Raw genomic sequence first — 23,634 nt, 5'->3', positions numbered from 1 at the left:
AACTTAGGGGGCACACGGAGGAACATTATCATTTTAAACATTTCTATTTCTATTTATTTTTGTGTGTATGAGAAACTTTTATAAATAACACCTCCAAACCATGATGCCAGGGATATTATCGCTGAGGTCAAAACTATAGTTAAGTGAAAAAAAGTAAAAAGGTAAATTTAAAGAAATATGAAGGAATATAGTACAGGTGGTGAACAGTTGTAACATGTTCATGACGGGGGTATGAGAATGGTTCAAGTTTGGGAACCAAGGGCTCTTGTCAGTGGCTCTGGAGTCTGATGAGCCTGTATGCTAGTTCTGGGGCCTCTGCTTACTAGCTGTGTGACCTTAGATTATCCAGGATCCCTTTGGTCACATGTAACATAAAAATCAACTTCTTCTGTACACTCAATTTCCTAGCAGCATTATCCACAATAGCCAAAAAGCAAAACAACCCAAATGTTCACCGATGGATGAACGGATAAACAAAATGGAGGATGTACATACGAGGGAATATTATTCGGCCTAAAAAAGGAAGAACATTCTGGCACGTGCTACAACATGGATGAATCTTGAGGACTCTATGGTAAGTGAAGTAAGCTAGTCACAAAATGACAAATATTGTATGATTCTACTTATATGACATACCTAGAACAGTCAAATCCATAGAGACAGAAAGTAGAAGGGTGGTTGCCAGGGGCTGGGGGCAGGAGGGAGTGGGGAGTTATGGTTTGATGGGTATAGAGTTTCAGTTCTGCAAGATGAAAAGGGTTCTATGGATGGATGGTGGTGATGGTACCCCAACAATATGCATGTATTTAATATCACTGAACTATATGCTTAACAATGGTTAAAATAGTCAGGTTTATGTTAAAAGTGCATAAAAATCAACACTTCGATTAAGAAATAATTTTATTGTCTCATATAATGGGGAAGAATCAGGACCATCAGGTGTGACTGAATCCACAGCTTTGTCTCTTGGAGCAATGATGACCGATGATGGCATCATCTCAAAAGCCAACATTCCTTCCCAGCCAACAAAACAATCCCAAGGGTGGACTCTGGTTGGCCTGGTTTGGGTCACATGCTTATCCAATCCTTGAACCAGTCACTGTGCCCAGGAATGGGGCACTCTGGTTGGACGGAGCTAAGTTTCAGGCCCACCTGGAAGGGGGTGGGGGGCATCTGGGCAAACCCAACAATGGCTTTCACAGTGACTAAGGAGACTGGATCCCAAGGAGGACCTAGAGCCATAGGAGAGAAGATTGGAAGGGAAAATCTGTCCTCATGCTTCAGGCAGGCAGAGAAACAGAGGGGAGTGAGAAGAGAAATTCCAGGGCCTGAGCCAAGGAAAATTTAGAAGTGACTCAGGAGTAGTCATGGGGTCCTGACACCCAGCAGAAGTCACCTTGTTGCCCAAAAGGGGGCCCAGACAGGGAGTGCTGCTAAGCAGGGCACAGAAACTCTGCAAAGCCAAGCAGAGCTTACAGGCCACAGCCCAGTAACCAGCCTGGCCTCCAACCTGCACAGGATCTGAGGTCAAGATGGCCCTGAGGTCAAGATGGCCCTGTGCAGGTGACGAGGAAGGCAGGCCAGACACCACTTGCATTTCCAGGAAGGCCAGTGACGACTCTGGCCAGTGCTTTGTGAGATGTCTGGAACCTTCCAATTCTCCCAGCTGGCTGTCCCCCTGGGGTTCAGCAGTGACTCCCTTAAAACATGGAGAAAGGATGCAGGCCTGTTGGAGGACTTCAAAGAGGGCCAAGGAGTCACAGCAAACCCTGCCGAACTCCATACCTAAGGGACGGAAGAAGAGGAAGCAGAAGGAAGAGAGGGTGAAGTGGCTGGAAGTGAGAGAAGGGTCCACTTCTCTGTCTGGAGACAAGTGGGACTTGGGGTGATCCTGCAAGATGGCAGCTGGCAGAAAGTAAAGGGCACTGACAGAGGAGCCCACAGCCTTGAGTTTGAATCCACTGCTTATGGGCTGTGTAAATTTTGATGTTGCTTCTGCTCTGAGCCTTGGGTTTTCCACCTATAAGACCTACTTTACGGGTGGCTGTGAGCATTGAATGAGGTCAGATCATCCCATGCAACCATAGGTTAGCCATCTGTGTTTTTGCAATATGGTAGTTTCCCATTCCCATTTGCATAGCACATGTTTATTTCCACAGTGTTTCTATGTGCACATGATTCAACTCAGTCCCCTTATCTTTCTCCTAACAGACTGCAGAGCTGCTGAGAAAGATCTCATCTGTTCACAATCTACCCGCAAAATACACAGGTAAGAAGCCAGGCCTGAAACATCTTGTCTTTCAATACAGTGACAATGGGTGCAAAAGCCAGGCAGTGACACAAGCATTTTGCAGCGAGTTGCAAAAGGAAACACGAGATGGAGAAAGCAAAATAAATAGATTTGAAGGATGGGCTAAGGAACTTAAAAGAGAGGTACGCTCCAGGGAGTAAGAAAGTATGAGAATCTGCAGGGGCAGATATTAATCTCATGACAATTTTTCCTGAAAAATTAGAGGAGGGGTAGAAGGATTACCTAAGGACCCAGGGCTTTTGTGCCAAGAAGTATGGTATATTTTGGAAACAGATAGCTTTTAGAATTTTTCACTGTCTGGATTTCAAAAAGTTATTCATAATGGAGTAGGGATATACTCTTGTAACCACAGCTGCCCAGGGGCAAGGACCCTATTCCATGAACAGTCCTCCTGTTCAGCTCAGCCCCTAAATGAGGTTAGACGGCAAGGTGGAGCTGGAGGGTTTGGGAACAGAGGCTGGAGGAGCTGAACTGCTGCATCGATTAAAAAAGTAAATGTGCGAGGATATTCTGAGCCATGCTACAACATGGATGAGCCTTGAGGACATCACGCTAAGCGACGTAAGCCAGATACAGAAGGATAATGTGTACGACTGTAGGATTCCACTAATATGGTGGACCTAGAGTTGTCAGATTCAGAGACAGAAAGTGGAATGCCAGGGACTGGGAAGAGGGGGAATGGGAAATTATTAATGGGTTTCAGAGTTTCAGCTTTGCAAAATGAAGAGAGTTCTGGAGGTGCGTGGTGGTAATAGTTGCAAACAATGTTCATGTAGTTAATGACACTGATGTGTACATTTCAAAGTGGTTTAAATGGTTAATTTTGTGTTATGTATATTTTACAAGGAAAAAATTGGAAAAAATTAAAATAGTGTGGGCTTTCTGGGGGCAAACTGGTGGCAGGGTTGAGGACAGGGCAGGGGAAATTGAGTGAGATGGCAAGGGGCATAGGTTTTTGTTTTGGTTTGGTTTTTTGTGTTTTTTGACCGCACCATGCGGCATGCGGGGTCCTAGTTCCCTGACCAGGGATCTAACCTGTGCCCCTGCAGTGGAAGCGTGGAGCCCTAACCACTGGACAGCCAGGGAATTCCCAGGGCATGGTTGTTGTTTTTGTTTTTATAAATTTTATTTATTTATTTATTTTTGGCTGTGTTGGGTCTTCGTTGCTGTGCACGGGCTTTCTCTAGTTGCGGCGAGTGGGGGCTACTCTTCGTTGCGGTGCGCGGGCTTCTCATTGCAGTGGCTTCTCTTGTTGCGGAGCACGGGCTCTAGGCGCGTGGGCTTCAGTAGCTGCAGCACGTGGGCTCAGTAGTTGTGGCTCACGGGCTCTAGAGCACAGGCTCAGTAGTTGTGGCACACGAGCTTAGTTGCTCCGCGGCATGTGGGATCTTCCCGGACCAGGGCACAAACCTGTGTCCCCTGCATCAGCAGGCGGACTCTCAACCACTGCGCCACCAGGGAAGCCCCAGCCCCTGATCTTGATTGAAGCCTGCCGTGCACAAGTTTTGTGTGAAAGGGGTCATATGAACTGACGTGGGGGAATGGGGGCAGTGCTGGAAGTAGAGAGTGGAGCCACAATCCGTGGACTGAACTAAGTCAGTAGAAGTAGGAGCTCAGAGCCATAGGTGATGATGAAATTGTAAATACTCAATGCCGACCTCCCCACCCCATCCCAAGCAATTTGCAGAAATCTCAAGGAAGACATTGGACTTCCCAGAGGGTCAAAGCCGTCTTCTCTATATCTTAAAGGATAGAGACACCCCAGTTGCATCTGGGTCACATTTATATAATGTCCCTTTCCTTCTTGGTCTTGCCAGCCGCCATTTTCCTAACCATATGCTCTTCAGGAATGTGACCACAACTTTTGGTGAGGGTTGCTGTTCGTAAGGCAGCAGAATACAGCAGATGGGAGCAGGGATTCTAGATCCAGACATGTTGCATTTGGATCCTGGTTGTCACTTACTGTGTGGCCTTGGACAAGCTAATTCACCTTTCTGAGCCTCACTCAGTTTATTCATCTATAGAATGGGAGTGATTCTCTACCTCATAGAGCTTTGGGGAACATCAAACATAGTACCCTATATAAAATATGTACAACAATTCATATAGTGTTCTATATGAATTAGCTAGTATCTGCCTCAGTGCCTGGTAGGGACTCAATAATTGGTATGGATCAGTGTTGGAAAGTGGCCTGTGAGTTCCCACCCTCTGCTCTTATCTACCCAGAACCCTGGGAGACTTGGCTCAAGGATGAGCAGAGCCCCATCTACCACCTGCCCTTCAGTTCTCTGGAACCTAACAGAACCAGGGAAGCCCCACGTGGGGAGGCTTTCTCCAAGGGAGTTGGGATGGTTTGGTACAGCTCATCCCCCCTCCTGGAGCAAACTACCCAAGCACAGACCTCCTGGTAGGAGAGCGGAACTGTCCTCTTAAGGGGAAGACAGTATTTTAATAGGCTCCATGTGATAGGAAAACCGGTACTGCTGTTGAGGAGGTGCAGGCCGAATCTTTGAACTCAGGGGCTCTTCTTGAGCAAGGTGGGCAAAGTGGTGTGAACTCCTCAACACTCTACCTTTGGCTTTGCCGCCTTCTCTTCTGGGTTCTGGCTGGAGTGCACGCGAAGAAGTTGTGCTTTCCCAGGGTTCTCTGGGGGGGGCGTGGAACACAGCAGGCAGGAGAGTTTGAGGGGCCAGGTCCCTACCTGGGAGCTGCCCAGGAGATCTGGAGAGACCCCTTCTCCTCACCAGGCCCTGGTGGATATGTGTGTGCCTGGGTCAGGCCAGGCTTTTGCTTGGGCTCTCCTGGCAACCTGGGAGGGGTTGGCTCCCTTCCCCCAGCCTCACCGCCCTCTTCTACATCCAGGTCACAGATGTCTGAGCAGTACCTACTCTGTGTCAGACACGCTGCCCGGCACACAGGACCCTTTACAGTCTAGTGGGGGAGAACAGTGTACATCGAGAATACCTGTCCTCTCCTCTCCCCTCCAACCTTCCTTCCCCTCCCCCCCACCCCCGCTCTGGTCTAAGGTACCCCCTCCTCCCTGGTCTCCCTCATCCCCTCTGGGACCCCACAGTCCATTCTCTACACAGCAGCCAGAGGGGTCCCACCACACCCTGCTGGTAACCCTCCAGTGAACCCCATGCTCTCTTTATGAGACCACATGCCTGGCCTTTCCCACAGGCCGGCTCTGTCCATCTATCTCATGTCTTACCACTGTCCCCAACCCACAAGGCTCCGGCCACCCTGGCCTGCCTGCTCGTTCACCAACACACCTGGCAGGTGGAAGCCCTGCTCGCGGGCTCTCCCTTGACCCAGAGAGGGCTGGATCCTTCCTGCCTTTCGGCTCAAGGGGCCCTCTCCCCACCCTGCCAGTCCTCCTGCTTCTGCCATCGCCCTGTCATTTTCCGTAGGGCACCCATCTGCCTCAGGTGTCTTTGTGGTCTGCACTCCTTCCCTAGGATGAAGCTCCACGGCAGCAGGAACTCGTCTCCAGATTCTCCCCCAGTGATCCCAGAAGCTAGCGCTTAGGTACTGATTAAGGATCTGCTGAACGAATGAGTGGATGGATGGATGGATGGATGAAATGAGCCGCTTCTTTGGGCAGGGCTCCATCTCCAGGGGGTCCTTGTATCCCCTGAGGAATCTAGCCATGGTGGGCCTCTCTGAGCCCCCAGTGACCTGCTATGTGGACTCTTACCTGGTTTTTCGCTTTTTGATAGAGGTGGCGTCTTTGTCTTCTTCAGGGATTGGCTAAAACCAACACGAGGAGAGGCTGGGAAGGTCAGGCTGGAGCCGTGCAGCCAGCCGAGTGGCAGGGTGGGCAGGGAGGTGGGGAAGGTGCCCCAGGGAGAGGCAAGACCCACCCCTCCCGAGAGCCAGCAGGTGTCTGTCCAGGGATGGCCCCACCCCAAGCAGGACCCCAACAACTGTGACTCCATCGCCCGCTGTGGCCACAGGGAACCAAGGCCCTTCTGTAAGGAGCCGTAGGGAGGCCACTGCACCTGCCCTCCCCTGGCTTACTGCTTCCCTGCAGACGGGAAGCCTTCCTGTGGGAGTGGAGAAGACAGAAACCCTGCTTCCCTGATGAATTACTGATGAGCATGGATAACATTCATATCTTGTATTGGCTTTGCACTCAGCAAGCCTTTTGATGCACCCGATGTAATTTTTCCTCCCTATGATTCCAGGAGAGGGTGTTTTGAGAAGTTGAAACAGAGGCTCACAGATGGGAGGTGGCTTGCCTAAGGTCACAGTGAAGCTGCCTTACCACTGTGCCACCCCTGGTCTCAAAGTGGAAAAGAAAACCAAGTCCAGGGCCAGAGCAAGCACCCACACCTTCAGCACATCCAAGCCAGCACAGCATGCCGCCCCCTTCTCACCAGTCCACCCACCCGCGCTCCAGCCACTCCCAAATTTAACATTCCCTAACGCTTCCCATTTCTGACTTCCACTCCTGACTTTCCCCACCCTCTCATTTGCTTGTTCAAATCCTATCCATCCCAGCAGTGTCCCCAGGCGCTATCAGACATACTTAGGGGACTGTTGGAAATACACATCTCCGCGTTCACCCCCACCCTACTGTGTGACAATCTCATCTGCCTTTTCAATAAGCTCCCTGGTGGGTCTGAGCGCTGCTGGGCTTGGAAGTCAGATAAGCCTAAGTCTGAACCCCAGCTTTTCTGCTGCCCAGCTGCGTGATTTGGGGCTGTCATTCAACTGTTCCTGAGCCTCAGTTTTCTCATCTGTAAAATGGAGGTAATACTGCCTCCGTGGGTGGCTGTATGGACTAGAAACGTGTGAAACACCCAGCGGTGTCAGGCAAACATAGTGGGCACTCAGGATTGCTGGTCCCATGGCTGACACTCAGGCCCCATTCCCCTGCTGTGTGCGGACTTCCCTCATCTTCCCTTTCCCCAGCTCATCATTAATCCTTCTCTCCAGCCATGCAGAGGACTTAATACCCGCATAAAGGTACTTCTGCCTGCCTTGTGTCACCGTTCCTTCTCTGCTTGTTGTGTCTTCCCAAAGACCAAGAGCTCCTGGAGAGCTAGATGTGGCTTACCTGGCCCTGTCTTGCTATAAGTGACACAGGTCACCCCCTTAGCATCCCCACGGCTGGCCCCTGGAGTCTGGTCTGGTAGAGTAAGCTTTCAAGCCGCATAGGTAGAACAGGGGGAGGTCCGGGGGAGAGCATGGGCCTCTTCCTCCAGGACAGGCTTAGGCAGCCCAGGCCCTGGCCAGCGCCGGGCTCCCTCCTCTGGCCTCCACTGGCCTCACCTGGGAGGACAGGTGGCTGAATGTTACGGAGGAGAGGGGCAGCTGAGGGGTGCGAAGCCCACCTGTAGGGTAGCTGTTGCCTCTCTTGAAGTGGTTCTTGAATTTCCTGGAGCTGGTTCAGGAGTTTCTCTGATGGGATGGAGACTAGGGCCTGGGGAAGGAGCTGAGCCACTGCTGTCTGCAGGAGGCCTAGTGCCCTGTCTTTCTCTGTAAGCACAAGCGGGGGAGAATCCTCAGGGGCAAGACCTCAGCCCCAATCCTGCCACTAGGTGGGAACGTCAGGGAGCGGGCCCTCCAGCTCTTCTGCCCAGTGGGTCCAGACGGCTCTCTAACCATCTCACATTCTGTCCTCGGGGGCCCGTGGGGAAGGCCACACTTCTCTGGCCCCTGTGTGTGCAGCGTGCCTCGGCCTTCCACACCTCTCTCGAGTGTCCCTGGTTCTTGGTTCACCTGCCACCTCGGCCCCTGGCCCCCTGGGAAGCCTGCTGGGGACCCCCCCCCCCCCCCCTCCCTCCCTCCCCCCCTCCCCCCCTCCTTCTCCACTCTCCCGTCCAATCAGCTCTCTGGCTCTCATCACTCCTCACCCGCCCACTTAGATACACCCTCCACTTACCGCCCCAGTGAGTATGTGTACGTCCATTTACGTGTCCATGTGCACCTGTGTGTGTGCTCTTATGTACGTGTATTTGCATCTCTGTGCGTGTGCATTTCCCACAGTGGTGGATTAAAGGCCGTGTCTGCTAAGTATGCTCTTTGAATGTCTCCCTTCCAGGGGCCGAGGCCTGCGGTCAGTGTGGAGGAGGGGGTCCCCTCTAAGGAGCAGCGTCGTGGAGGAGGGAGCAGTGACGTCTAGCTGGAAGAGATTAGTTTGGGGCTCCAAAAAGGAGGAGAGGCCCCCGTGTAAGGCCCTGGGGTGGGAGCCGAGTGACACCTGAGTCCTGCAGAAACAGTGGACACAGCCCTCAGCGGTCTCCACTCAGACGAGGTTCTGGGCCCGGGACTGTGTCCTCACCCTTGGGGGGCGCGTAGAGTAGCCAGAACCGGATAGTATTCAAGGAGTCTGTTTGCAGGATTTGAGAAAGCAGCTCCAGGATCTGTGGGCAGGACGACAGGCCTGGGTCGGCGTGGCTGGACAGCATGTAGCTGGCTGCACAGCTGCCTCCCCCGCAAGGTGGTCTCCCAGAGCCCTTGCTTGGCTAGACGGGTCCCCACGATGGTCCCTGCCTCCCCTCCGCACGCGACTTTACACTTTGTAGAAAGCTTTCTCTGCCTACAGCCCTGGAGGAAGATTCTTAACCTCCCTACTGGGCAGATGAGGCGTCTGAGGCCTCGAGAGAGGAGGACACCTCGCAGAGCTGTTGTGGCAGAACGAAGCCTCAGAATCAGGCACCTGGACCCCTCGTCCCTGAGCCCTACTTGGGCTGGTTGTACCCCAAAGTCCCTCACGGGGAAGGCAAGGTCAGGGCTGGCCCGTCAGCTCCTCAGAGATGCACCAACTCCCAAATGCTTGGGTCCTTGGTGTGGGGATTTCAGGGACCCCATGGGCCTCCCCTCCCTGAAGTTCCCAAGTTCAGAGATTGGAGATGTTAGCAAAGAGGTGGGGTGATCCCTGTGGGCGGCCTGAGGGTCGAAGTCAGCTGGTTCTGTGCCCTGCTCGGCCGGGGGCTCCTTCCCGCCCAGAGCCCTGTGCTCTTCACTCCCAGCCGCCTTCTCAGCCTCCAGCATCTTGGCTGCTTCAGGGCCCTTTCCCTGCGGCGTCCTCCAGTCAGGGATCAGCGGCAAGAGATCCAGCTCTGTCTTGGAAGGGCGATGGGGGCTTCCTGGGCCAGGCTGCTGCTGGCGGCTGTGCCTGTGTGGAGCTGGGGCCCACGGGGGGAGGCGGAGCCCCCGGGGTCCTAGGAAAGTGGGGTTCCCTCAGCGCTTGGTGGTCAGTCTCCCCAGGACCCGAGGTGCGCTGTCAGTGCCCAGCAGGTCTGCCTCATCCCTAGCAGAGCGGGAACTGGGCCGGGCCTCTCCCCAGGCCTGCGACTGCTAGGCTGCCCACCCTCACCCCTGGGTACCCGCCCCCTGAGGTGACCCCCGCCCCCATCTGCCCGGGGTCCCTCTCCATTCTCCGCATCCAACTTACCTGCCCTGTGCCCCCTCCCCACAGGACCCGAGAACCTACTTCCAGGGAAGGTGAGGCCGCCCTATGGTGGAGAGAGCACTGTGTTCTAGCCCCTGCTATGCTGCGCCCTCTCCGGGGACCTGCGCCGTGGGCTGTCACCCGGCAGGGTCTCAGCCTCCCTGTCTGTGGAATGGGGTCCTGTCTGCTCTCTCTGTTCCCTGAACTGTCTTAGGGCTCCAAGGGGACTGCGTGCTTTAAAGCACTGGTCACAGGGCAGGTGTCAGGATGCTGTCATGGTCTGGCCTCTCCTGGAGAACGGGTGCGCCTTTGAACAGAGACGCTCACTGCCTCGCCCGCCAGCACGACTCCTGCGTGCCTCTCAGGCCCCCATGGGACACTCGAACACGGAGGAGGGGGCTTTATACTTCGCTGCAGCACAGACCAGATGGCTCCAGGGTGTGGGGAGGTGGCTGCGACCAGCCTTGCAGGCTGCGGGGGGGCAGCAGGCTGGGCGTGGTGAGGACACGCCAGGCAGGGCCTCCACCTCCAGGCTTCTCATTCCACCGCCGTGGCTCCCTTCGCTAACACGTCAGGTGCCACAGCTGGACCAGACCGTGTGACAACGTGTCCGTGCTCCCAGTTTGGCTAAATCATGGAACTAAGGTCCCGAGAGGGAAAAGGACTTAGAGAGGGAAAGGCTCAGACAGAAAGCTAGAGGCAGCTGGGGATTGGAATCCAGGCTCCTGACTCCCAGGTCTGGGGTTTTTGAGCCTTGTGGTCTCAGGTGCAAGGCTCCCTGGGAGAAGCCAGGCTTGAAAGCAGTTTGCAAGGGTCCTAGTTGGATCCCTGGGAGCCTGGGAGCAGGTACCACCATGTTCTCTGCCCTCAGACTAGGGCCTCTGTAGGGTCCACAGCCCCCAACCTTCCCAGCACCTCACCAGCAACTCCTGATCCTGTAGGATGAAGGTCTGGTCTCCTCCACCTGTGCTCGGAGAATGGTTTCGTACGCCCTGGCGGGAGTGGCGGCGGGCCGTGGTCCGGGAGGAAGCAGGGATGAGCCTACCAGTCTCTGCTGAGTACTTTGCCCCATTCTCCCGCTGAGGCTCCTCCTTCTGCTGGGAAAAAAGCAGCCAGAGACTCTTGGCAGAGAGGGAGAAAGAGGAGAAAGCAGAGGGGACAAGGGGGAAAAGAAGAGGAGGAGGCCGGGGACCCAGGATATCACCCAGGCCAACCCGACCCTGTCCTAGACCCCTCTTGCCAGTGGGGTGGCCCTTCCATTATAGCTATTGCTCTTCCTGCTGGAATTTCATTGAATGTTGGCTCCCCGCCATGGTTCTCGGGTGGTCCTTGCACTTCTTCTTGGGTAGGCCCTCCCCATGCCCCTCCCCCAGCCCATCAGAGATTTGAAAACAGTATCCTGCCTTGGTGTAGGATACTGTCCCCCACAGCTTGCCATCCTTTCTTTGCCCTGGGAAACCTTCCTGAGCCAGGCCTGTGGGCACAAGGCCTAGGACCTCCTGCCCCTGGAACTCCAGTTAAGACTGGTAGTATCCTTCTCCCCATTTTAAAGATAAGAAAACTGAGACCCAGACAGCTTAGCTGAGTTGCCCTGAGTGTCACAGTGAGTTAGCTGCAGAGCAGGGACGGGAACTCTGTTGCGCAAGACAAGGGCGGGACCAGACTCGGCCACAAAGTTCCGGGCCTGTCCTAGGACCAATTTCAACCACCTTCAAGCTGCCTCCCGCTTGTCCTTATTGGTTTATCAGCAAATAGCACCCAGGAGGCCACCCCCATTCTGTCTGTAATGCTTCAGGGATTTTCCACCCCTTCTCAGATTAGACACGAAACGAAGTTCAGAAATGAGAAACAAGCTGATCTTGCCTACGTCCAAAGTCAGCCCTTCTCCCACCTTCTCCCTCACTGCTGCCCACTTGTACCCTGTTCCTCAGCCCTCTGGTCTCTAAAGAGGCCCTGCATTTTCCAGCTTGTGAGCCTTTATGCTGTGTGCTTCCACTAGGCACGTCTCTCTCCGTCCGCTTCTAAACTATGAGCCCTTCTTGGATTTCTCCACCTGGTACGTTCTGTCCTCTGAACCCTCACTGGGACCCTCTCCCTTGGGTTGAATTCATGGGCCCCTTCCCCCGTGCCAACAGTAGCGCCTCTCAGGAAGGCTCGCGCTACACTGATCTGCTGGAAGCCACGTGGGAGGGATTTAGTTACAAAGGAGTGAGTCCATTTCGTCTCTTCTCAGGCAGCTGCTTTGTTCAGCTGCACCCACCTCCTTGCTCTTCAGCGCGTTCTCCTTGGTGAAGATGGCCACCCGGGAAGCCAGGTCTTTCAACTCCTTCTTCCAGGCCTCTGGAAGGAGGGGACGAGATCCGGCCAACTGATACCTGGGGCTCTCCTCCTTGCCCTCCCTGTACACTGGGTGTGGGGAGGACTGTAGGTGGAAGAGCCTCCTCTCCTCCCCGTCTTCCTGCCCTGCATCTTAACGGGAAGGGTAGCTTCACCGGGGAGGTGGTGCCCTTGAGGGAAGGAGTAGGAATCACACCACTGGTGGGTTGGTGGGTATGGTGGCTACTGATACTGGTGTCCTAGCCTGTGGCTTTACTGGGAGATGCTGGAGAACATTTGGCTACATGTACAAGATGTTTGTGATTTAGTCTAGCTTTGCCTCTTTTAGGAGCCCAAAGCCAGGACAGAGATTCAGTCGATATGCTGTGGCAGTTACTAAAATACTGAGTGACTCCTGGCGAGGTTGGTGACGAGCGCTGCAGCAAGCCTTCCAAGCCCCTCTGCCCCTTCGCCAGGGTCCTCCCCGCCCTTAAGGGAAAGGGAAAGGCTTGGCAGCGCAGAGGCCTCTGAAATGCTGCCCTCCCCCTCCGCCCCCCAACGCACTGTCTATGGCTGGCTGTTCTGATTGGCTGGTGCCTGAGCACACAAGTTATGAAATACAGTATTTCCAATCCTGTTCCTGGCTAGAGCTGTAAGTCACATGACTGTTGCCCACATCTGCTTGTTATGACTCCTCAGACACATCAAAGCCAAGCAGGGGTGCATTTCTGAGGACCTGGGGCTGGGGAGTAATGCAAATGCAGCTGCCTGAGGAAATAAGGAAAACACTGGGGTTCCCCACCAGACCCCACTGACCTAAGAGCAATGGCCCTTTCCTTCTCAGGCATCCACCCAAGCCAGGCACACGTATAACCCCAAGGTAGAGGGGCTGTGGCCCAAGTACCCACCAGAAGCAAGCCAGGGATCCCGATTGGACTGCGGGTCTCCAATGGGGACCGAGATGGTGGGCATCCCGATCAGAGAGCGGGGTAAGAGTGTGGCTTGACGTGAGGCGGCCAGAGAGAACTCGTCCCTGACAACACAGACAGGCTTCCCGGTGAGATCTGTGAAGGGTTAGAGGCTGTGAGAAGGGGGGCCTGAGTGGACCCCAAGAACTCCGGGGGGCTGGGAGGAGGCTGGTGAGCAGGGGCTGCACTTGGCCCACTTCCTCCAGTAACCACAAGCCCAGAGATGGCGAGAGCTGGGAGGGCCTTTGTAACCACTGCGACCTTACCCCTGGGGACACCTAGAATGGCAGCGAAAGGATGTGCTCAGGGTCACGCAGTGAGTCAGGCAGAGGTAAGACAGGAACCCGGGCTTCCTGAGACCCTAGTCCTGGGGTCCTTTCGGTGTTCTACGACAGGGCAGTGAAGTGCAGGTGTGAGCACAGAGGCAGGCAGCTTAAAGAAGAGGATGTGGGGACGGGGGCATTAAGCCACAGTTTGTGACGAGAGGGGCCTGGGCTCAAATCACAGGGAGCGAGACCCTCTGGATAAAACGTCATGCCATCTGTCAGGCTTCCAGGGCTGAGTGCGTGGCAGCCTGGAGGCGGTAAGAGACATTTACACGTGAGGACCCTCCAGTCTAAGGTTTGTGTGATGCTATAGCATCATTAGTTCAGCTTTGGGGAACAGCCTGGTCAGGACTTACCGTGGGTGCTCACTCTGTCTTCCCGAACACTTTCCTTTGGTGCCAGAACCCCTCACTCTCCTGGGTCCTCCTGGCTCACCAGCCGCTCGGCTACTGCTTCCTCTTCATCTCCTCAACCCCTTAGCCTTGGGGTCCCCAGGCTCATGCCAGGTTCTCCTCCCCCGCATCTACATGGTCCCCTGATGATCCCATAAATACCACCCCCATCTGAGCGGCTCTCACGTTGGCATCTCTGCCCCAAATGGACCTGACTGCCTACTCGATACCTCCTCTCGGACTTCTAAGAGGCATCGCACATGTTGCATCTCCCACGTCCCAGACCGAACCCCTGACCCTCCCCACCCTCCACTGGCCCCTTCTGTGGGCTTCCCTGTCTCAGCCAGTGCAACTCCAGTTTTCCAGTTACTCAGGCCAAACACCTGGGAGTCGGGCTGCCTCCTCTCCCGTCTCGTACTCTGTTTTGAATCTATCAGCAAATCCCGTTGGCCTTACCTTCTGTATATCTCTAGAGCAGGGACACTAGCTCCTCCACTGCTACCTCCCCGGTCCAAGCCACCATCCATTCAAAAGCCAGTAGATCCCTTCTGCTACCTCTTTGCTCTCAACCTTCCAGTGGCTCCCACCTGACTCACCGAGATGGCTTAAGGGTGACCATGGTGAGCTCCAAGGCCCACGCGTTGTGGGCCCGGCTGCCTCTCTGATGCATCTCCTTTCTCTCCCCTCCTGACTCTGCTCCAGCCACACTGACTTCCTTGCTGTTTCTCCAACAGAGCCAGGATGCTCTTGCCTCAGGGCCTCTGTCCTTGCTGTTCCCTCTGCCTGGGACACTCTTCCCCCTGAGATCCACACGGGTCATGCCCTGTCTTCCTTTATCCTTTGCTCAAATGTCATGCTGTTGGTCAGGCCTCCCCGTATAGCCTTGGCACTTACCACATCTGACACCTTATCTATTTCCTATTCTTTCCCACCAAAGAGTCGGCTCCGTGAGGGCAGGCACTGTCTATCTCGCTCACTCTCATAACCCCAGGACCTAAAACACTGCTTGACCCATAGTTCACACTCATTAGATATTTGGTGGATGGATAGCTGAGTGGATGAAATGGCCTGAGTTAGACCAGAGAGTGCAGCTCTGCAGCAGAACGTTCATCCCTTTCTCTGATTTGTAAAATGGGAGAATTGGCAATGACGTAAATCCTGTGGGGCTAGGCAGTCTGCCCTTGGACCCCCGCACCTGCCCCTGCCTCAGGTCGCATCTTGGCTCGGCCAAGCGCGGGCTGGGTCCTCCCTTTCCAGCACGCCCTCCCCTGTCCCCACCTCCGGCCAGGCTCTGGCCGGCCCCAGCCCTACCCTGGATGTGGGTCACGTGCTGGGGATGGGGGTGGTGCCGGGAGAAGAAGGAGTGATGGCTGAGGTGGCCGAAGCGGTGGGCACCGGGCGTTTGGGGCTTGGAGGTCCTCAGTTCCTCTCGGATCAGCCTGAAATCCACAATCCCTGGGATCCTCAGTTCTTTCTGTGGCCCGCCGTCCGCGTGGCTCCTTGGCCAGCACCCTGACTTCTCGGGTTTTGGCTCAGTCCTTGGCCTGAAGGAGAGGGTCAGGGAGAAGCAAATGGAGCCCCCCGGCAGCGGTGCCCACCTGAGCTTATTAGAATCCATTCCTGAGATGCTCTGAAGTCTGGTTTCCGGGATTTCACCACCACCCCCGTGACACCGAAGCTGAGCCTCCCCCAGGCTCCTTTCCCAGCCATGCCATCTGGCCCCAGGGACCCTTCTGTCTTCCTAAGATGCCTGAGCAGGGAGCCAGGACCCCAGTTTTCTCTCAGAAACCATTTCTAAAGCCAGAAAGAGAAGCCATAGACCCACCTACTCATCCAAATACCTGGACTGGAGCAAAGGTACATTATATACACCTCCAGGGCCAGGGGGCTGACCCTAGCATGGGCCTCTCCCCAAGCCAAACTGCTGGCAGCCCAAGAGAAGCCAGCTATAGGCTGTCACCCTCCCCCCTTGCCCTCGGGGGCAGTTTTGGCCCAGACTCAGCGTCCAGGGGCCAAAGCTGGCGCCAAGGCCAGACTAGGCCAGTGAGTCCTTGTCCCGTGGGGGCCCCTCCCGGGAGATGCAGAGGTGACAGGGCGGCTGTCAGGGCTGCGTCGCTGCAGGGAAGCCTCAAGCTCTTGCTTCGCTTCGCTGGAGACAAGCGTCTCAGGTTCTCTGTCTTCCACCCGCACCCCTTCCCGCTCCTGAGGACGCTGTGCTTCTGCCCCCGGAGGAGGCGATGGAGTAGGTCCAGCGAGGGTCCAAAGGTGGGCTGCTGTCCGCCAGGGGCCTGGTGGGACCACCTGCCTGCTCACTGTCTGCTTTCCCTTCCGGTGGTCCTGGCTGAAGGGAATCCCTCTGGAGGTGTATAGATGGACTCTGGATATGCTAAGCAAGGCGTTTTGCCCCAGGAATCTCTGCGGATCTCGCTGACCAGGCCCCTGAGTTTCCTGTTCCGTCCTCGATTCGCCTCTAAGGGGTCTGGGACTTAAAGAAATAAAGCAAACCTTCTCTGAAAGTCGCTGTTAGCTGGCCTCCCCTACCCCCAACTAACAGAAGAAGTCAGCCCCTGAAAACCCCTGAAATTTCTGTGCTCCTGCCCCCTGCCTGTGACTCTGTCCCTACCCAGGAGGGGCCCTGCTTGTGATTTGCTAACTCAGGCCTGAGAACCCACTGGGGGCCTGGCTGATGGCAGTGGAAGGTGACCTCCACTTGGACCCTCAGTTTGCTAAGTTCCTTTGTCTTCCGCCCACCCCGGCCCCCTCCACCTCCTTGGTCAGCAGGGAAGGCATTTGGGACCTTACCTCGTCAGTGGGTGCTCCGCCAATTGAGTCCTCACTTCCGTAGCCATTGTAGGGCCTCTAACAGAGTAAGGACCGGCGAATTTAATACTAGTGTTGAAGATGGATAACGGGAACTCTCGTTGACTGGTAGTAGGAGTGTAAACCGGAACAGACTCTAGGGGAAAAAATTGGCAATATCTTATAAAATTGAACATTTGCATGACGTATCACCCAGCAGTTCCTCTCCCAGAAATATACCCCAGAGAAACTCGTGCAGATGTGCAAAGGGGGCTGTGTGTAAGAATATTCAAACCAACATTGTTCAAATTAGCAAGAACCTGGTGACAATCTAAATGTCCAGTGGCAGAAGAATAGATAAATATGCTGTGGTCCATTCAGACGATTGAACGTTATATTGCAACGACAATGAACGAACCACAGCTACACGCAACAACATAGATGAATCTTCCAAATGTGATGCTAAGTCCAGGAAAGCAAGTTTGCAGGAGACCATATGGCCTGAGATGCTTTTTAAAGATAAAGTTCAGGGCTTCCCTGGTGGCACAGTGGTTGAGAGTCCGCCTGCCGATGCAGGGGACACAGGTTCGTGCCCCGGTCCGGGAGGATCCCGGAGTGATCCTCCATGCTGCGGAGTGGCTGGGCCCATAAGCCATGGCCGCTGAGCCTGCGCTCCGCAGCGGGAGAGGCCGTGGCAGTGAGAGGCCCGCGTACCGCAAAAAAATAATAAATAAATAAATAATAATAAAGATAAAGTTCAAAAGCAAGCAAAATTAGAGGACTTCCCTGGTGGCGCAGTGGTTAAGAATCCACCTTCCAATGCAGGGGACGCAGGTTTGACCCCTGTTCAGGGAACTAGATCCCACATGCATGCTGCAACTAAGAGAATGCATGCCAAAACTAAGGAGCCAGTGAACCGCAACTAAGGAGCCCACTGGCCTCAACTAAAGAGTACACGTGCTGCAACTAAGGAGCCGGCGAGCTAAAACTAAGGAGCCTGCCTGCTGCAACTAAGAGCCGGCACAACCAAAATTAAAAAAGAAAGAAAGAAAGAAAGAAACAAGAAGCAAGGAAAATTATCATAAACATGATAAAACAAGAAAAAAAAGCAATGAACGCTAAACACAAAATTCAGATAGAGGCTATTTCTGGGGGCAGGTGGGAAGAGGCGGGGAGGAGAGGAGCAAATATGATGTGTTGATGGTGGTATTCTAGTTCTTGGTTTGAGAAATGCATTTACTGGTGATGACATGAATGAAAGATAATAGGTGTTAAAGCCAAGAATTGTGATTAATCTAAATCTATGGATCTGTACGTATAGTGCTGGGGTTGCAGGTGCCAAGGATGGGGTTGAAGCAGGAAATCAGTGCATTCTGAGAATTAACCATCTGAGTCATAGAATCTGCAAGGGACCCCAGAGATCGCCCAGGGCCAGCCTTCCATCAGGTTAGGGTGGAGGGGAGCAGACAGCACTGCCTGAGATCGGGTAAGAGGAGAGACTTGGAGATCAAACAGCAAGGAGCCAGGCATCCTGACTCAAAAGTCTCCTGATCTTTGCCTACAGAGAAAACCAGCTGGCACGGCTTCCTTTGAAGGCAGTTTGGACATCCTTAATGATGGGGGCTAGGCTCGAGAGCACTTAGATGCTGCAGGGTTGAGGACAGGCCATTGGGATGCCCCATACCCACCTGCCTACAGGAAAAAGACTCGCTGGAGCAGAGACTTTTAAATACTTTTGACTGTGACCATAGTAAGAAACTCATTTTTACATCATAACCCAATTCACGCACACAAGTGTGCATGCATTTGTGTGTGTGTGTGAAACTGAAGCAGTTCTTACCCTTGTTATATATGATGCATACTGATAGTTTCATCCTATTTTTTGTTTTCATTTTGTCAGTGTTAGATGCAAACTATTAAATTGATTTTATAAGCCACTAATGGGTCATAGCCCACAGCTGCTGTGAAGAGGTCAACAGAGCCTCTAGCGGGCCAGGCCTGCCTTTTCCAGAGCAAGCCAGGCCGGGGCCCCACTGAATCTGACCCTGACCTTCCTTCCCTCTCTCCCTGGGCCCCCAGCTGGCCAGGCACAAGGGGCCTGATGACACCAATACAGAGACAGAACTTCCCTTTTCGCCTCTTGGCCCCTCTGGGTCCTCCCCCAGGCCCTGGGCTGTCTGGAGTGCCCATTTCCTGCCCTGTGGAGATCCCTGGACTCACGGAGGAAAGTGGCCGCTATAGCATGTGGGTGAGCAGCCCTTGCTGCCCCAGCAGGAAAGAGCAAAAGGACACGTCAATGGAAAGGCTCGTCAGTTCTGTGGGTAAGCCTGTCGCTTTGTGACTGCATGAGCCAGTGGTTGCTAGGTTACCTCTGCCCCACAACTCCAGAAGCCTGGCATCCCTCTCCTCACCCCCATCCAGCTCCTCTTACCCTTCCTGGAGGGTCAGGAAAGCTCGCTCGAGGACCTGCTTGCCCTCCCTCCAAGCTCCCTTTCTATCTCCCATTCAGCGCTTTCAATGGGGACCAAGGGAGAAAATGAGAATCAGGGGCTGGTTTCAGCCAGCGAGCATCAGGCAGAGAGAGAAAACCTGGCAAAAAAGTTCGGTTGGGCTGGGTGCCAGCTCTGTCAGCCTGACCGGGCTGTCTGCCACCACGGAGGGGGTCTGTCTCCATGCGTCCTATTTCTGGGGATTGATTGGCAGCGAGCTGTCTCTTAGATGGAGAGGAGGAGGCCGCCAACAGGATCCAAAGCGTCCCTGCAGCCCTACTCTAGGCAGGTTAGCTGGGTGGGAGGACCCTGGGCTTTCAGTCCGGCAGGGGTTTCCATGGGATTCTGACACTCCCTAGACGTGCCACCTTGAGTTAGTCGTCTGTACTGCCAGAGCTGTGGAACAGTGGTAAGAATACTTGGTTCCAATTCCAGCTCTACTTCCTAGCTATGAGGCCTCAGACAATTCACCTGATGTCTCCGAGCCTCAGTTCCTCTGTCTCTGAAACGGAGATGATACTTGCACTTGTTCTCACGGGAGCTTTGAGATTGCATGACGTAATGCACAGGAAGGTGTTTAGAATAGTGCTTGGCACCAAGTATGGTAACCTATGTTATTACTCTCTCTGAGCCAATACAGTGGGGTACCCTCACCTACTTCTCAGGTTGTCCTGAAGGACAAACAAACTAATAGAAGCGAAGCACCTAGTCGTATGCCAGGTGCACAAGAGATGCTCAAAAGTGGTAATAATCATCACTGTGATTGGTATCTTTTTTTTTTAATTGAAGTATAGATGATCTGTAATTGGTATCTTGGTGGAGGGGAGATGGAGGGGGATGGGATGAGTCCTGAGCCTGAGAACTACCACGGGCAGTTTACTTTGTTTCTCTGAGGCTCAACTTGGACCGCTGAAACAGGGGACCAGGATAATCCTTTGTCCACAGGGCTGACGTGAGATCAGAGGCTGTGAGGGGTGTCCACAGAGTCTGTAAACAGTGCAAGGGTTTGCAGACGATGCTTGGTGCCGTCCTAGGAGTGAGGCTGCTGGGCCTCTGAACGGATGGGGGTGGGCCTAGTCGAGGGTCTTCCTTCTCGGCACCCCTGGCTTCATATCAGTGGCCCGAGGCTTCTAGACTCTGTGTCCTCTGCTGGGGAGGAGGAGCAGGAAGGAGGATAGCTAGAGGCAAACCCAAGTTCTTCAAAAGTTCTGCCCCTCCGCACTGAGGGGTGGGGACACAAAGCACTGCAGTGCCCCATTCAGGGGGGCCCTCTGAGCTTGGCCTCGCCTCCAGTGCTTTTCCATCCACGCGGGTCAGAATGTTCTCCCTTCAGGCTCTGGCTTCTCCTGGGCTTGTCTCTGCAGGAATGAGGTGACCCCTTTGAAACCATTCTGAAAGCCCCGCTCTTGCATGCTTCTGGGAATCCTGATGGCTACGATGACAAATAAGACTGGATTTGAAAGGAGAGAGCGCTTTCTCCCCTCCTGCCAGCCCCGCTGTGCTGCTTTCAGCTCACCTGGGGGCTTTCCCACAGCTGACCTGACTCAGCTGAGAATAAAACCCACTCATCCTCCCCTTGCCCCTCTTACCCCTCCCATTGTGTTGTTTAAAACTGAACACCGGGCCTCCGTGCACATTGCTGCTTTGGGATTGAAGGAGGTACCGTATGGAATGTCCTCAACACTGGTTTATAAGGTTTATGAGAGAATTGAGAGGAGACCCTTCTGACTGCTCTTTACGGAGCGTCAAAAAGAGGAGAGAGATTCTGTCTGCCTGTAAATGGTTTGAAGTACAGTCCTCCTGCTGGGATGCGTCAGTTATAAGAGAAGCACTATAAAATTTTATGGAATACTTCTTATGTGCCAGGCACTGTGCTAATCCTTTTTTTTTTTTTTTTTTTTTTTTTTTGGTACGCGGGCCTCTCACTGTCGTGGCCTCTCCCGTTGCGGAGCACAGGCTCCGGACACGCAGGCTCAGCGGCCATGGCTCACGGGCCCAGCCGCTCCGCGGCATGTGGGATCTTCCCAGACCGGGGCACGAACCCGTGTCCCCTGCATTGGCAGGTGGACTCTCAACCACTGCGCCACCAGGGAAGCCCCAAAATGCAGTCTTTTGATGGAGAGAAATTTCTAATTTTAACTTAGCCCAGTTGATGAATTTTGTCCTTAGTGATGAATGGTGTTTGTGTCCTACTTAAGAGATCTTTGCCTACCCAAAGTTATGAAGATATTTTTCATATTATTTTCTAGAAAGTTTACTATCTTACTTTTCACATTTAGAGCTGTGATCAGTCTGGAATTGGTTTTTGTGTAAGGTGTAAGATAGGCGTCAAGAGCCGTATTTTTTCCCCTACAAATATCTATTTGACCAGCACCATTTTTAAAAACTGTCTTTGACTTGCTTCTCTCTGGTATCACCTTTATCAAAATTCAAGTGTCCATATACGTGTGGGTCTGTCTCTGGACTCGTTCTTTTCGAGCGCACTATGGGTCTAGCATTCTGCCAATACTACACTCTCTTAGTAACTGTAGTTTTAAATACATCTTGGTATCTAGTGGTATAAAACTTCATTGGAGAAAACTATTTTTTTTCTCCATTCTGACACCAGATGTATGGGGTTTTTCCCACACCGAGCATTTCCCCATTTCAGCAGGAACCAACTGGGTGTCCTACAAGTTTAACTTAATTCTGACACTGTCTGCCTGAAGACGGCATCAGACCCCACAGGTTAAGGGCCCAGTCCCACAAGGCTGCCCCCATTTCAGACACTGAAACTGAGAGTCCCGCTAAAACTAAGTTCCCTTACTGAGTTGATGATTAATCTCTCAATCCAAAACTTTATTCCCTTTCTTGTTCCCTCTGACCTCAATCCTGTGCTAACTGAACACTCATCGACCAGGGTCAGATGACTAAAATTGCTGTTGTTGATAACATGATAACATCGTTAATGTACTCAGGTTGCTACTATAGATATCATCATTAACGAACAAACCCAGATTGTTTCTCCAGGGCAAGGTGAGATAACAGGCCCTTGAGCCATGGACCACCTGGCCAGAGAATCCAAAACCAGAGACATCGTGAGCCCCGGAACCTGAATGTCACAGAAACGTCACCCGATGATGATTAATCCCAGCCTCTTTGTTCTTACCCTTCAAAACATCCCTCACTCAAAGACCAAATGGAGTGGACATGAGACTTGTCTCCCACTCCCTTCCTGGGCGTGATGCAATAAAACCCTTACTTTGCTGCCAACACCCGCTGTCAGAATTTGGCTTTCTGTGGCCGCAGGCACATGAGCCCTTGTTGGTAACAACACCAGTCGCAAGTCCAAGTTGTCATCTGTATTTTTTTTTTTAACATCTTTATTGGGGTATAATTGCTTTACAATGGTGTGTTAGTTTCTGCTTTATAGAGTGAATCAGTTATTCATATACATATGTTCCCACACCTCTTCTCTCTTCCGTCTCCCTCCCTCCCACCCTCCCTATCCCACCCCTCCAGGCGGTCACAAAGCACCGAGCTGATATCCCTGTGCTATGCGGCTGCTTCCCACTAGCTATCCACCTTACGTTTGGTAGTGTATATATGTCTATGCCTCTCTCTCGCTTTGTGTCATCTGTATTTCTGACTGACCAGTGTTAAATTAGGATTCTCACGATCCCCTCCTCAGGTTTGAAAGTTTGCTACAATGGCTCACAAAGCTCAGGTAAATAGTTACCTATGTTTACAGTTTATTGTGAAGGGTTATTATAAAGGATACAGATGAACAGCCAGATGGAGAGGTACCTAGGGCAAGATCTCGTGTACAGGAGCATCTGTCCCTTTGGAACTGGGGTGTGCCACTCCCAACATGTGGACCTCTCACCAACCTGGAAGCTCTTCAAACACCATCCTTCTGGGGTTTTATGGAGGCTTCAATAGGTAAGGGTGATTGATTAAATCATTGGCCATTGGTGATAGAGTCCACCACCAGCCCCAGGTCAGGGGGTTAGGGCTGAAAGGTTCCCCTGGCAACCAAATATTACCTCAGTAACAGAAAGTCAGGTGTGTGATTGAAAGAGCCAGTTATGAATAACAAAAGACACCTTTAGCTGTCTCATCCCTTAGGAAATTCCAAGGGTTTTAGGAGCTAGGAATGCAGATGAAGACTAAATGGATACATATTTCTTATGCTAATTCACAATATTGCAGATTTCCAGCTTTGTTTTTTAAGGTTGTCCTTACTCTTCTAGTTCCTTTGCCTTTCCATACAAATTTTAGAATAATTTATCTGCATCTACAAAAATTTTTGATGGGATTTTGTTTTTTTTTAACTGATTTATTTTTCCTACCAGTTTTTTTGAGATATGATTGACATACAGCACAGTACAAGTTTAAGGTGTACAACATAATGATTTGATATACATACATCATGAAATGATTATCACAATAAGTTTAGTGAACATCCATCATCTCATATAGATACAAAATATAAGAAATAGAAAAAACATATTTTTTCCTTGTGATGAGAACCCTTAGGATTTACTTTCTTAACAATTTTCATATATAACATACAGCAGCGTGTATTATATTTATCATGTTGTACCATACATCCCTATTACTTATTATCCTGGTATTATTTCCCATCAATG

The 23,634-nt window shown here is 52.7% G+C and overlaps 1 protein-coding gene and 1 long non-coding RNA gene across 2 annotated transcripts; one reads left to right on the top strand and one right to left on the bottom strand.

Moving 5' to 3' along the window:
- The first annotated feature begins 542 nt into the window (after positions 1-542).
- LOC113632624 (uncharacterized) lies at positions 543-20,915 on the top strand. The gene is made up of 3 exons (XR_003437890.1): positions 543-574; positions 2,212-2,269; positions 18,594-20,915. It is a non-coding gene; the product is annotated as an uncharacterized LOC113632624 (long non-coding RNA).
- On the bottom strand, positions 4,720-15,534 carry TBATA (thymus, brain and testes associated). Its single transcript, XM_027129980.1, has 8 exons — positions 15,027-15,534; positions 12,938-13,093; positions 11,965-12,053; positions 10,634-10,810; positions 8,601-8,682; positions 7,651-7,795; positions 6,009-6,061; positions 4,720-4,957 (listed from the first exon to the last, which is right to left on the bottom strand). The coding sequence occupies exons 1-8, from the start codon at positions 15,331-15,333 to the stop codon at positions 4,872-4,874; spliced, it is 1,095 nt and encodes a 364-aa protein (XP_026985781.1). The 5' UTR covers positions 15,334-15,534; the 3' UTR covers positions 4,720-4,871.
- Positions 20,916-23,634: the final 2,719 nt, after the last annotated feature.

This window comes from Aethalodelphis obliquidens, unplaced genomic scaffold, assembly GCF_003676395.1.
Source record: "Aethalodelphis obliquidens isolate GAN/ISIS:26980383/991018 unplaced genomic scaffold, ASM367639v1 scaffold37, whole genome shotgun sequence".
NCBI classification, from domain to species: Eukaryota; Metazoa; Chordata; class Mammalia; order Artiodactyla; family Delphinidae; genus Aethalodelphis; species Aethalodelphis obliquidens.
The sequence above is the reverse complement of the archived record's forward strand: the minus strand, read 5'-3'. Positions and strand labels throughout refer to the sequence as shown.

Coding starts and splice junctions, on each gene's coding strand:
- TBATA (XM_027129980.1), bottom strand. CDS start 15,333: ATGGATTCTAATAAGCTCAGGTGGGCACCGCTGCCGGGGGGCTCCATT. Junction 12,054..12,937: donor GGATCCCTGGCTTGCTTCTG/GTGGGTACTTGG, acceptor CCCTCCTTCCAG/AGGCCTGGAAGAAGGAGTTG. Junction 4,958..6,008: donor ATCAAAAAGCGAAAAACCAG/GTAAGAGTCCAC, acceptor CGCCCCCCCCAG/AGAACCCTGGGAAAGCACAA.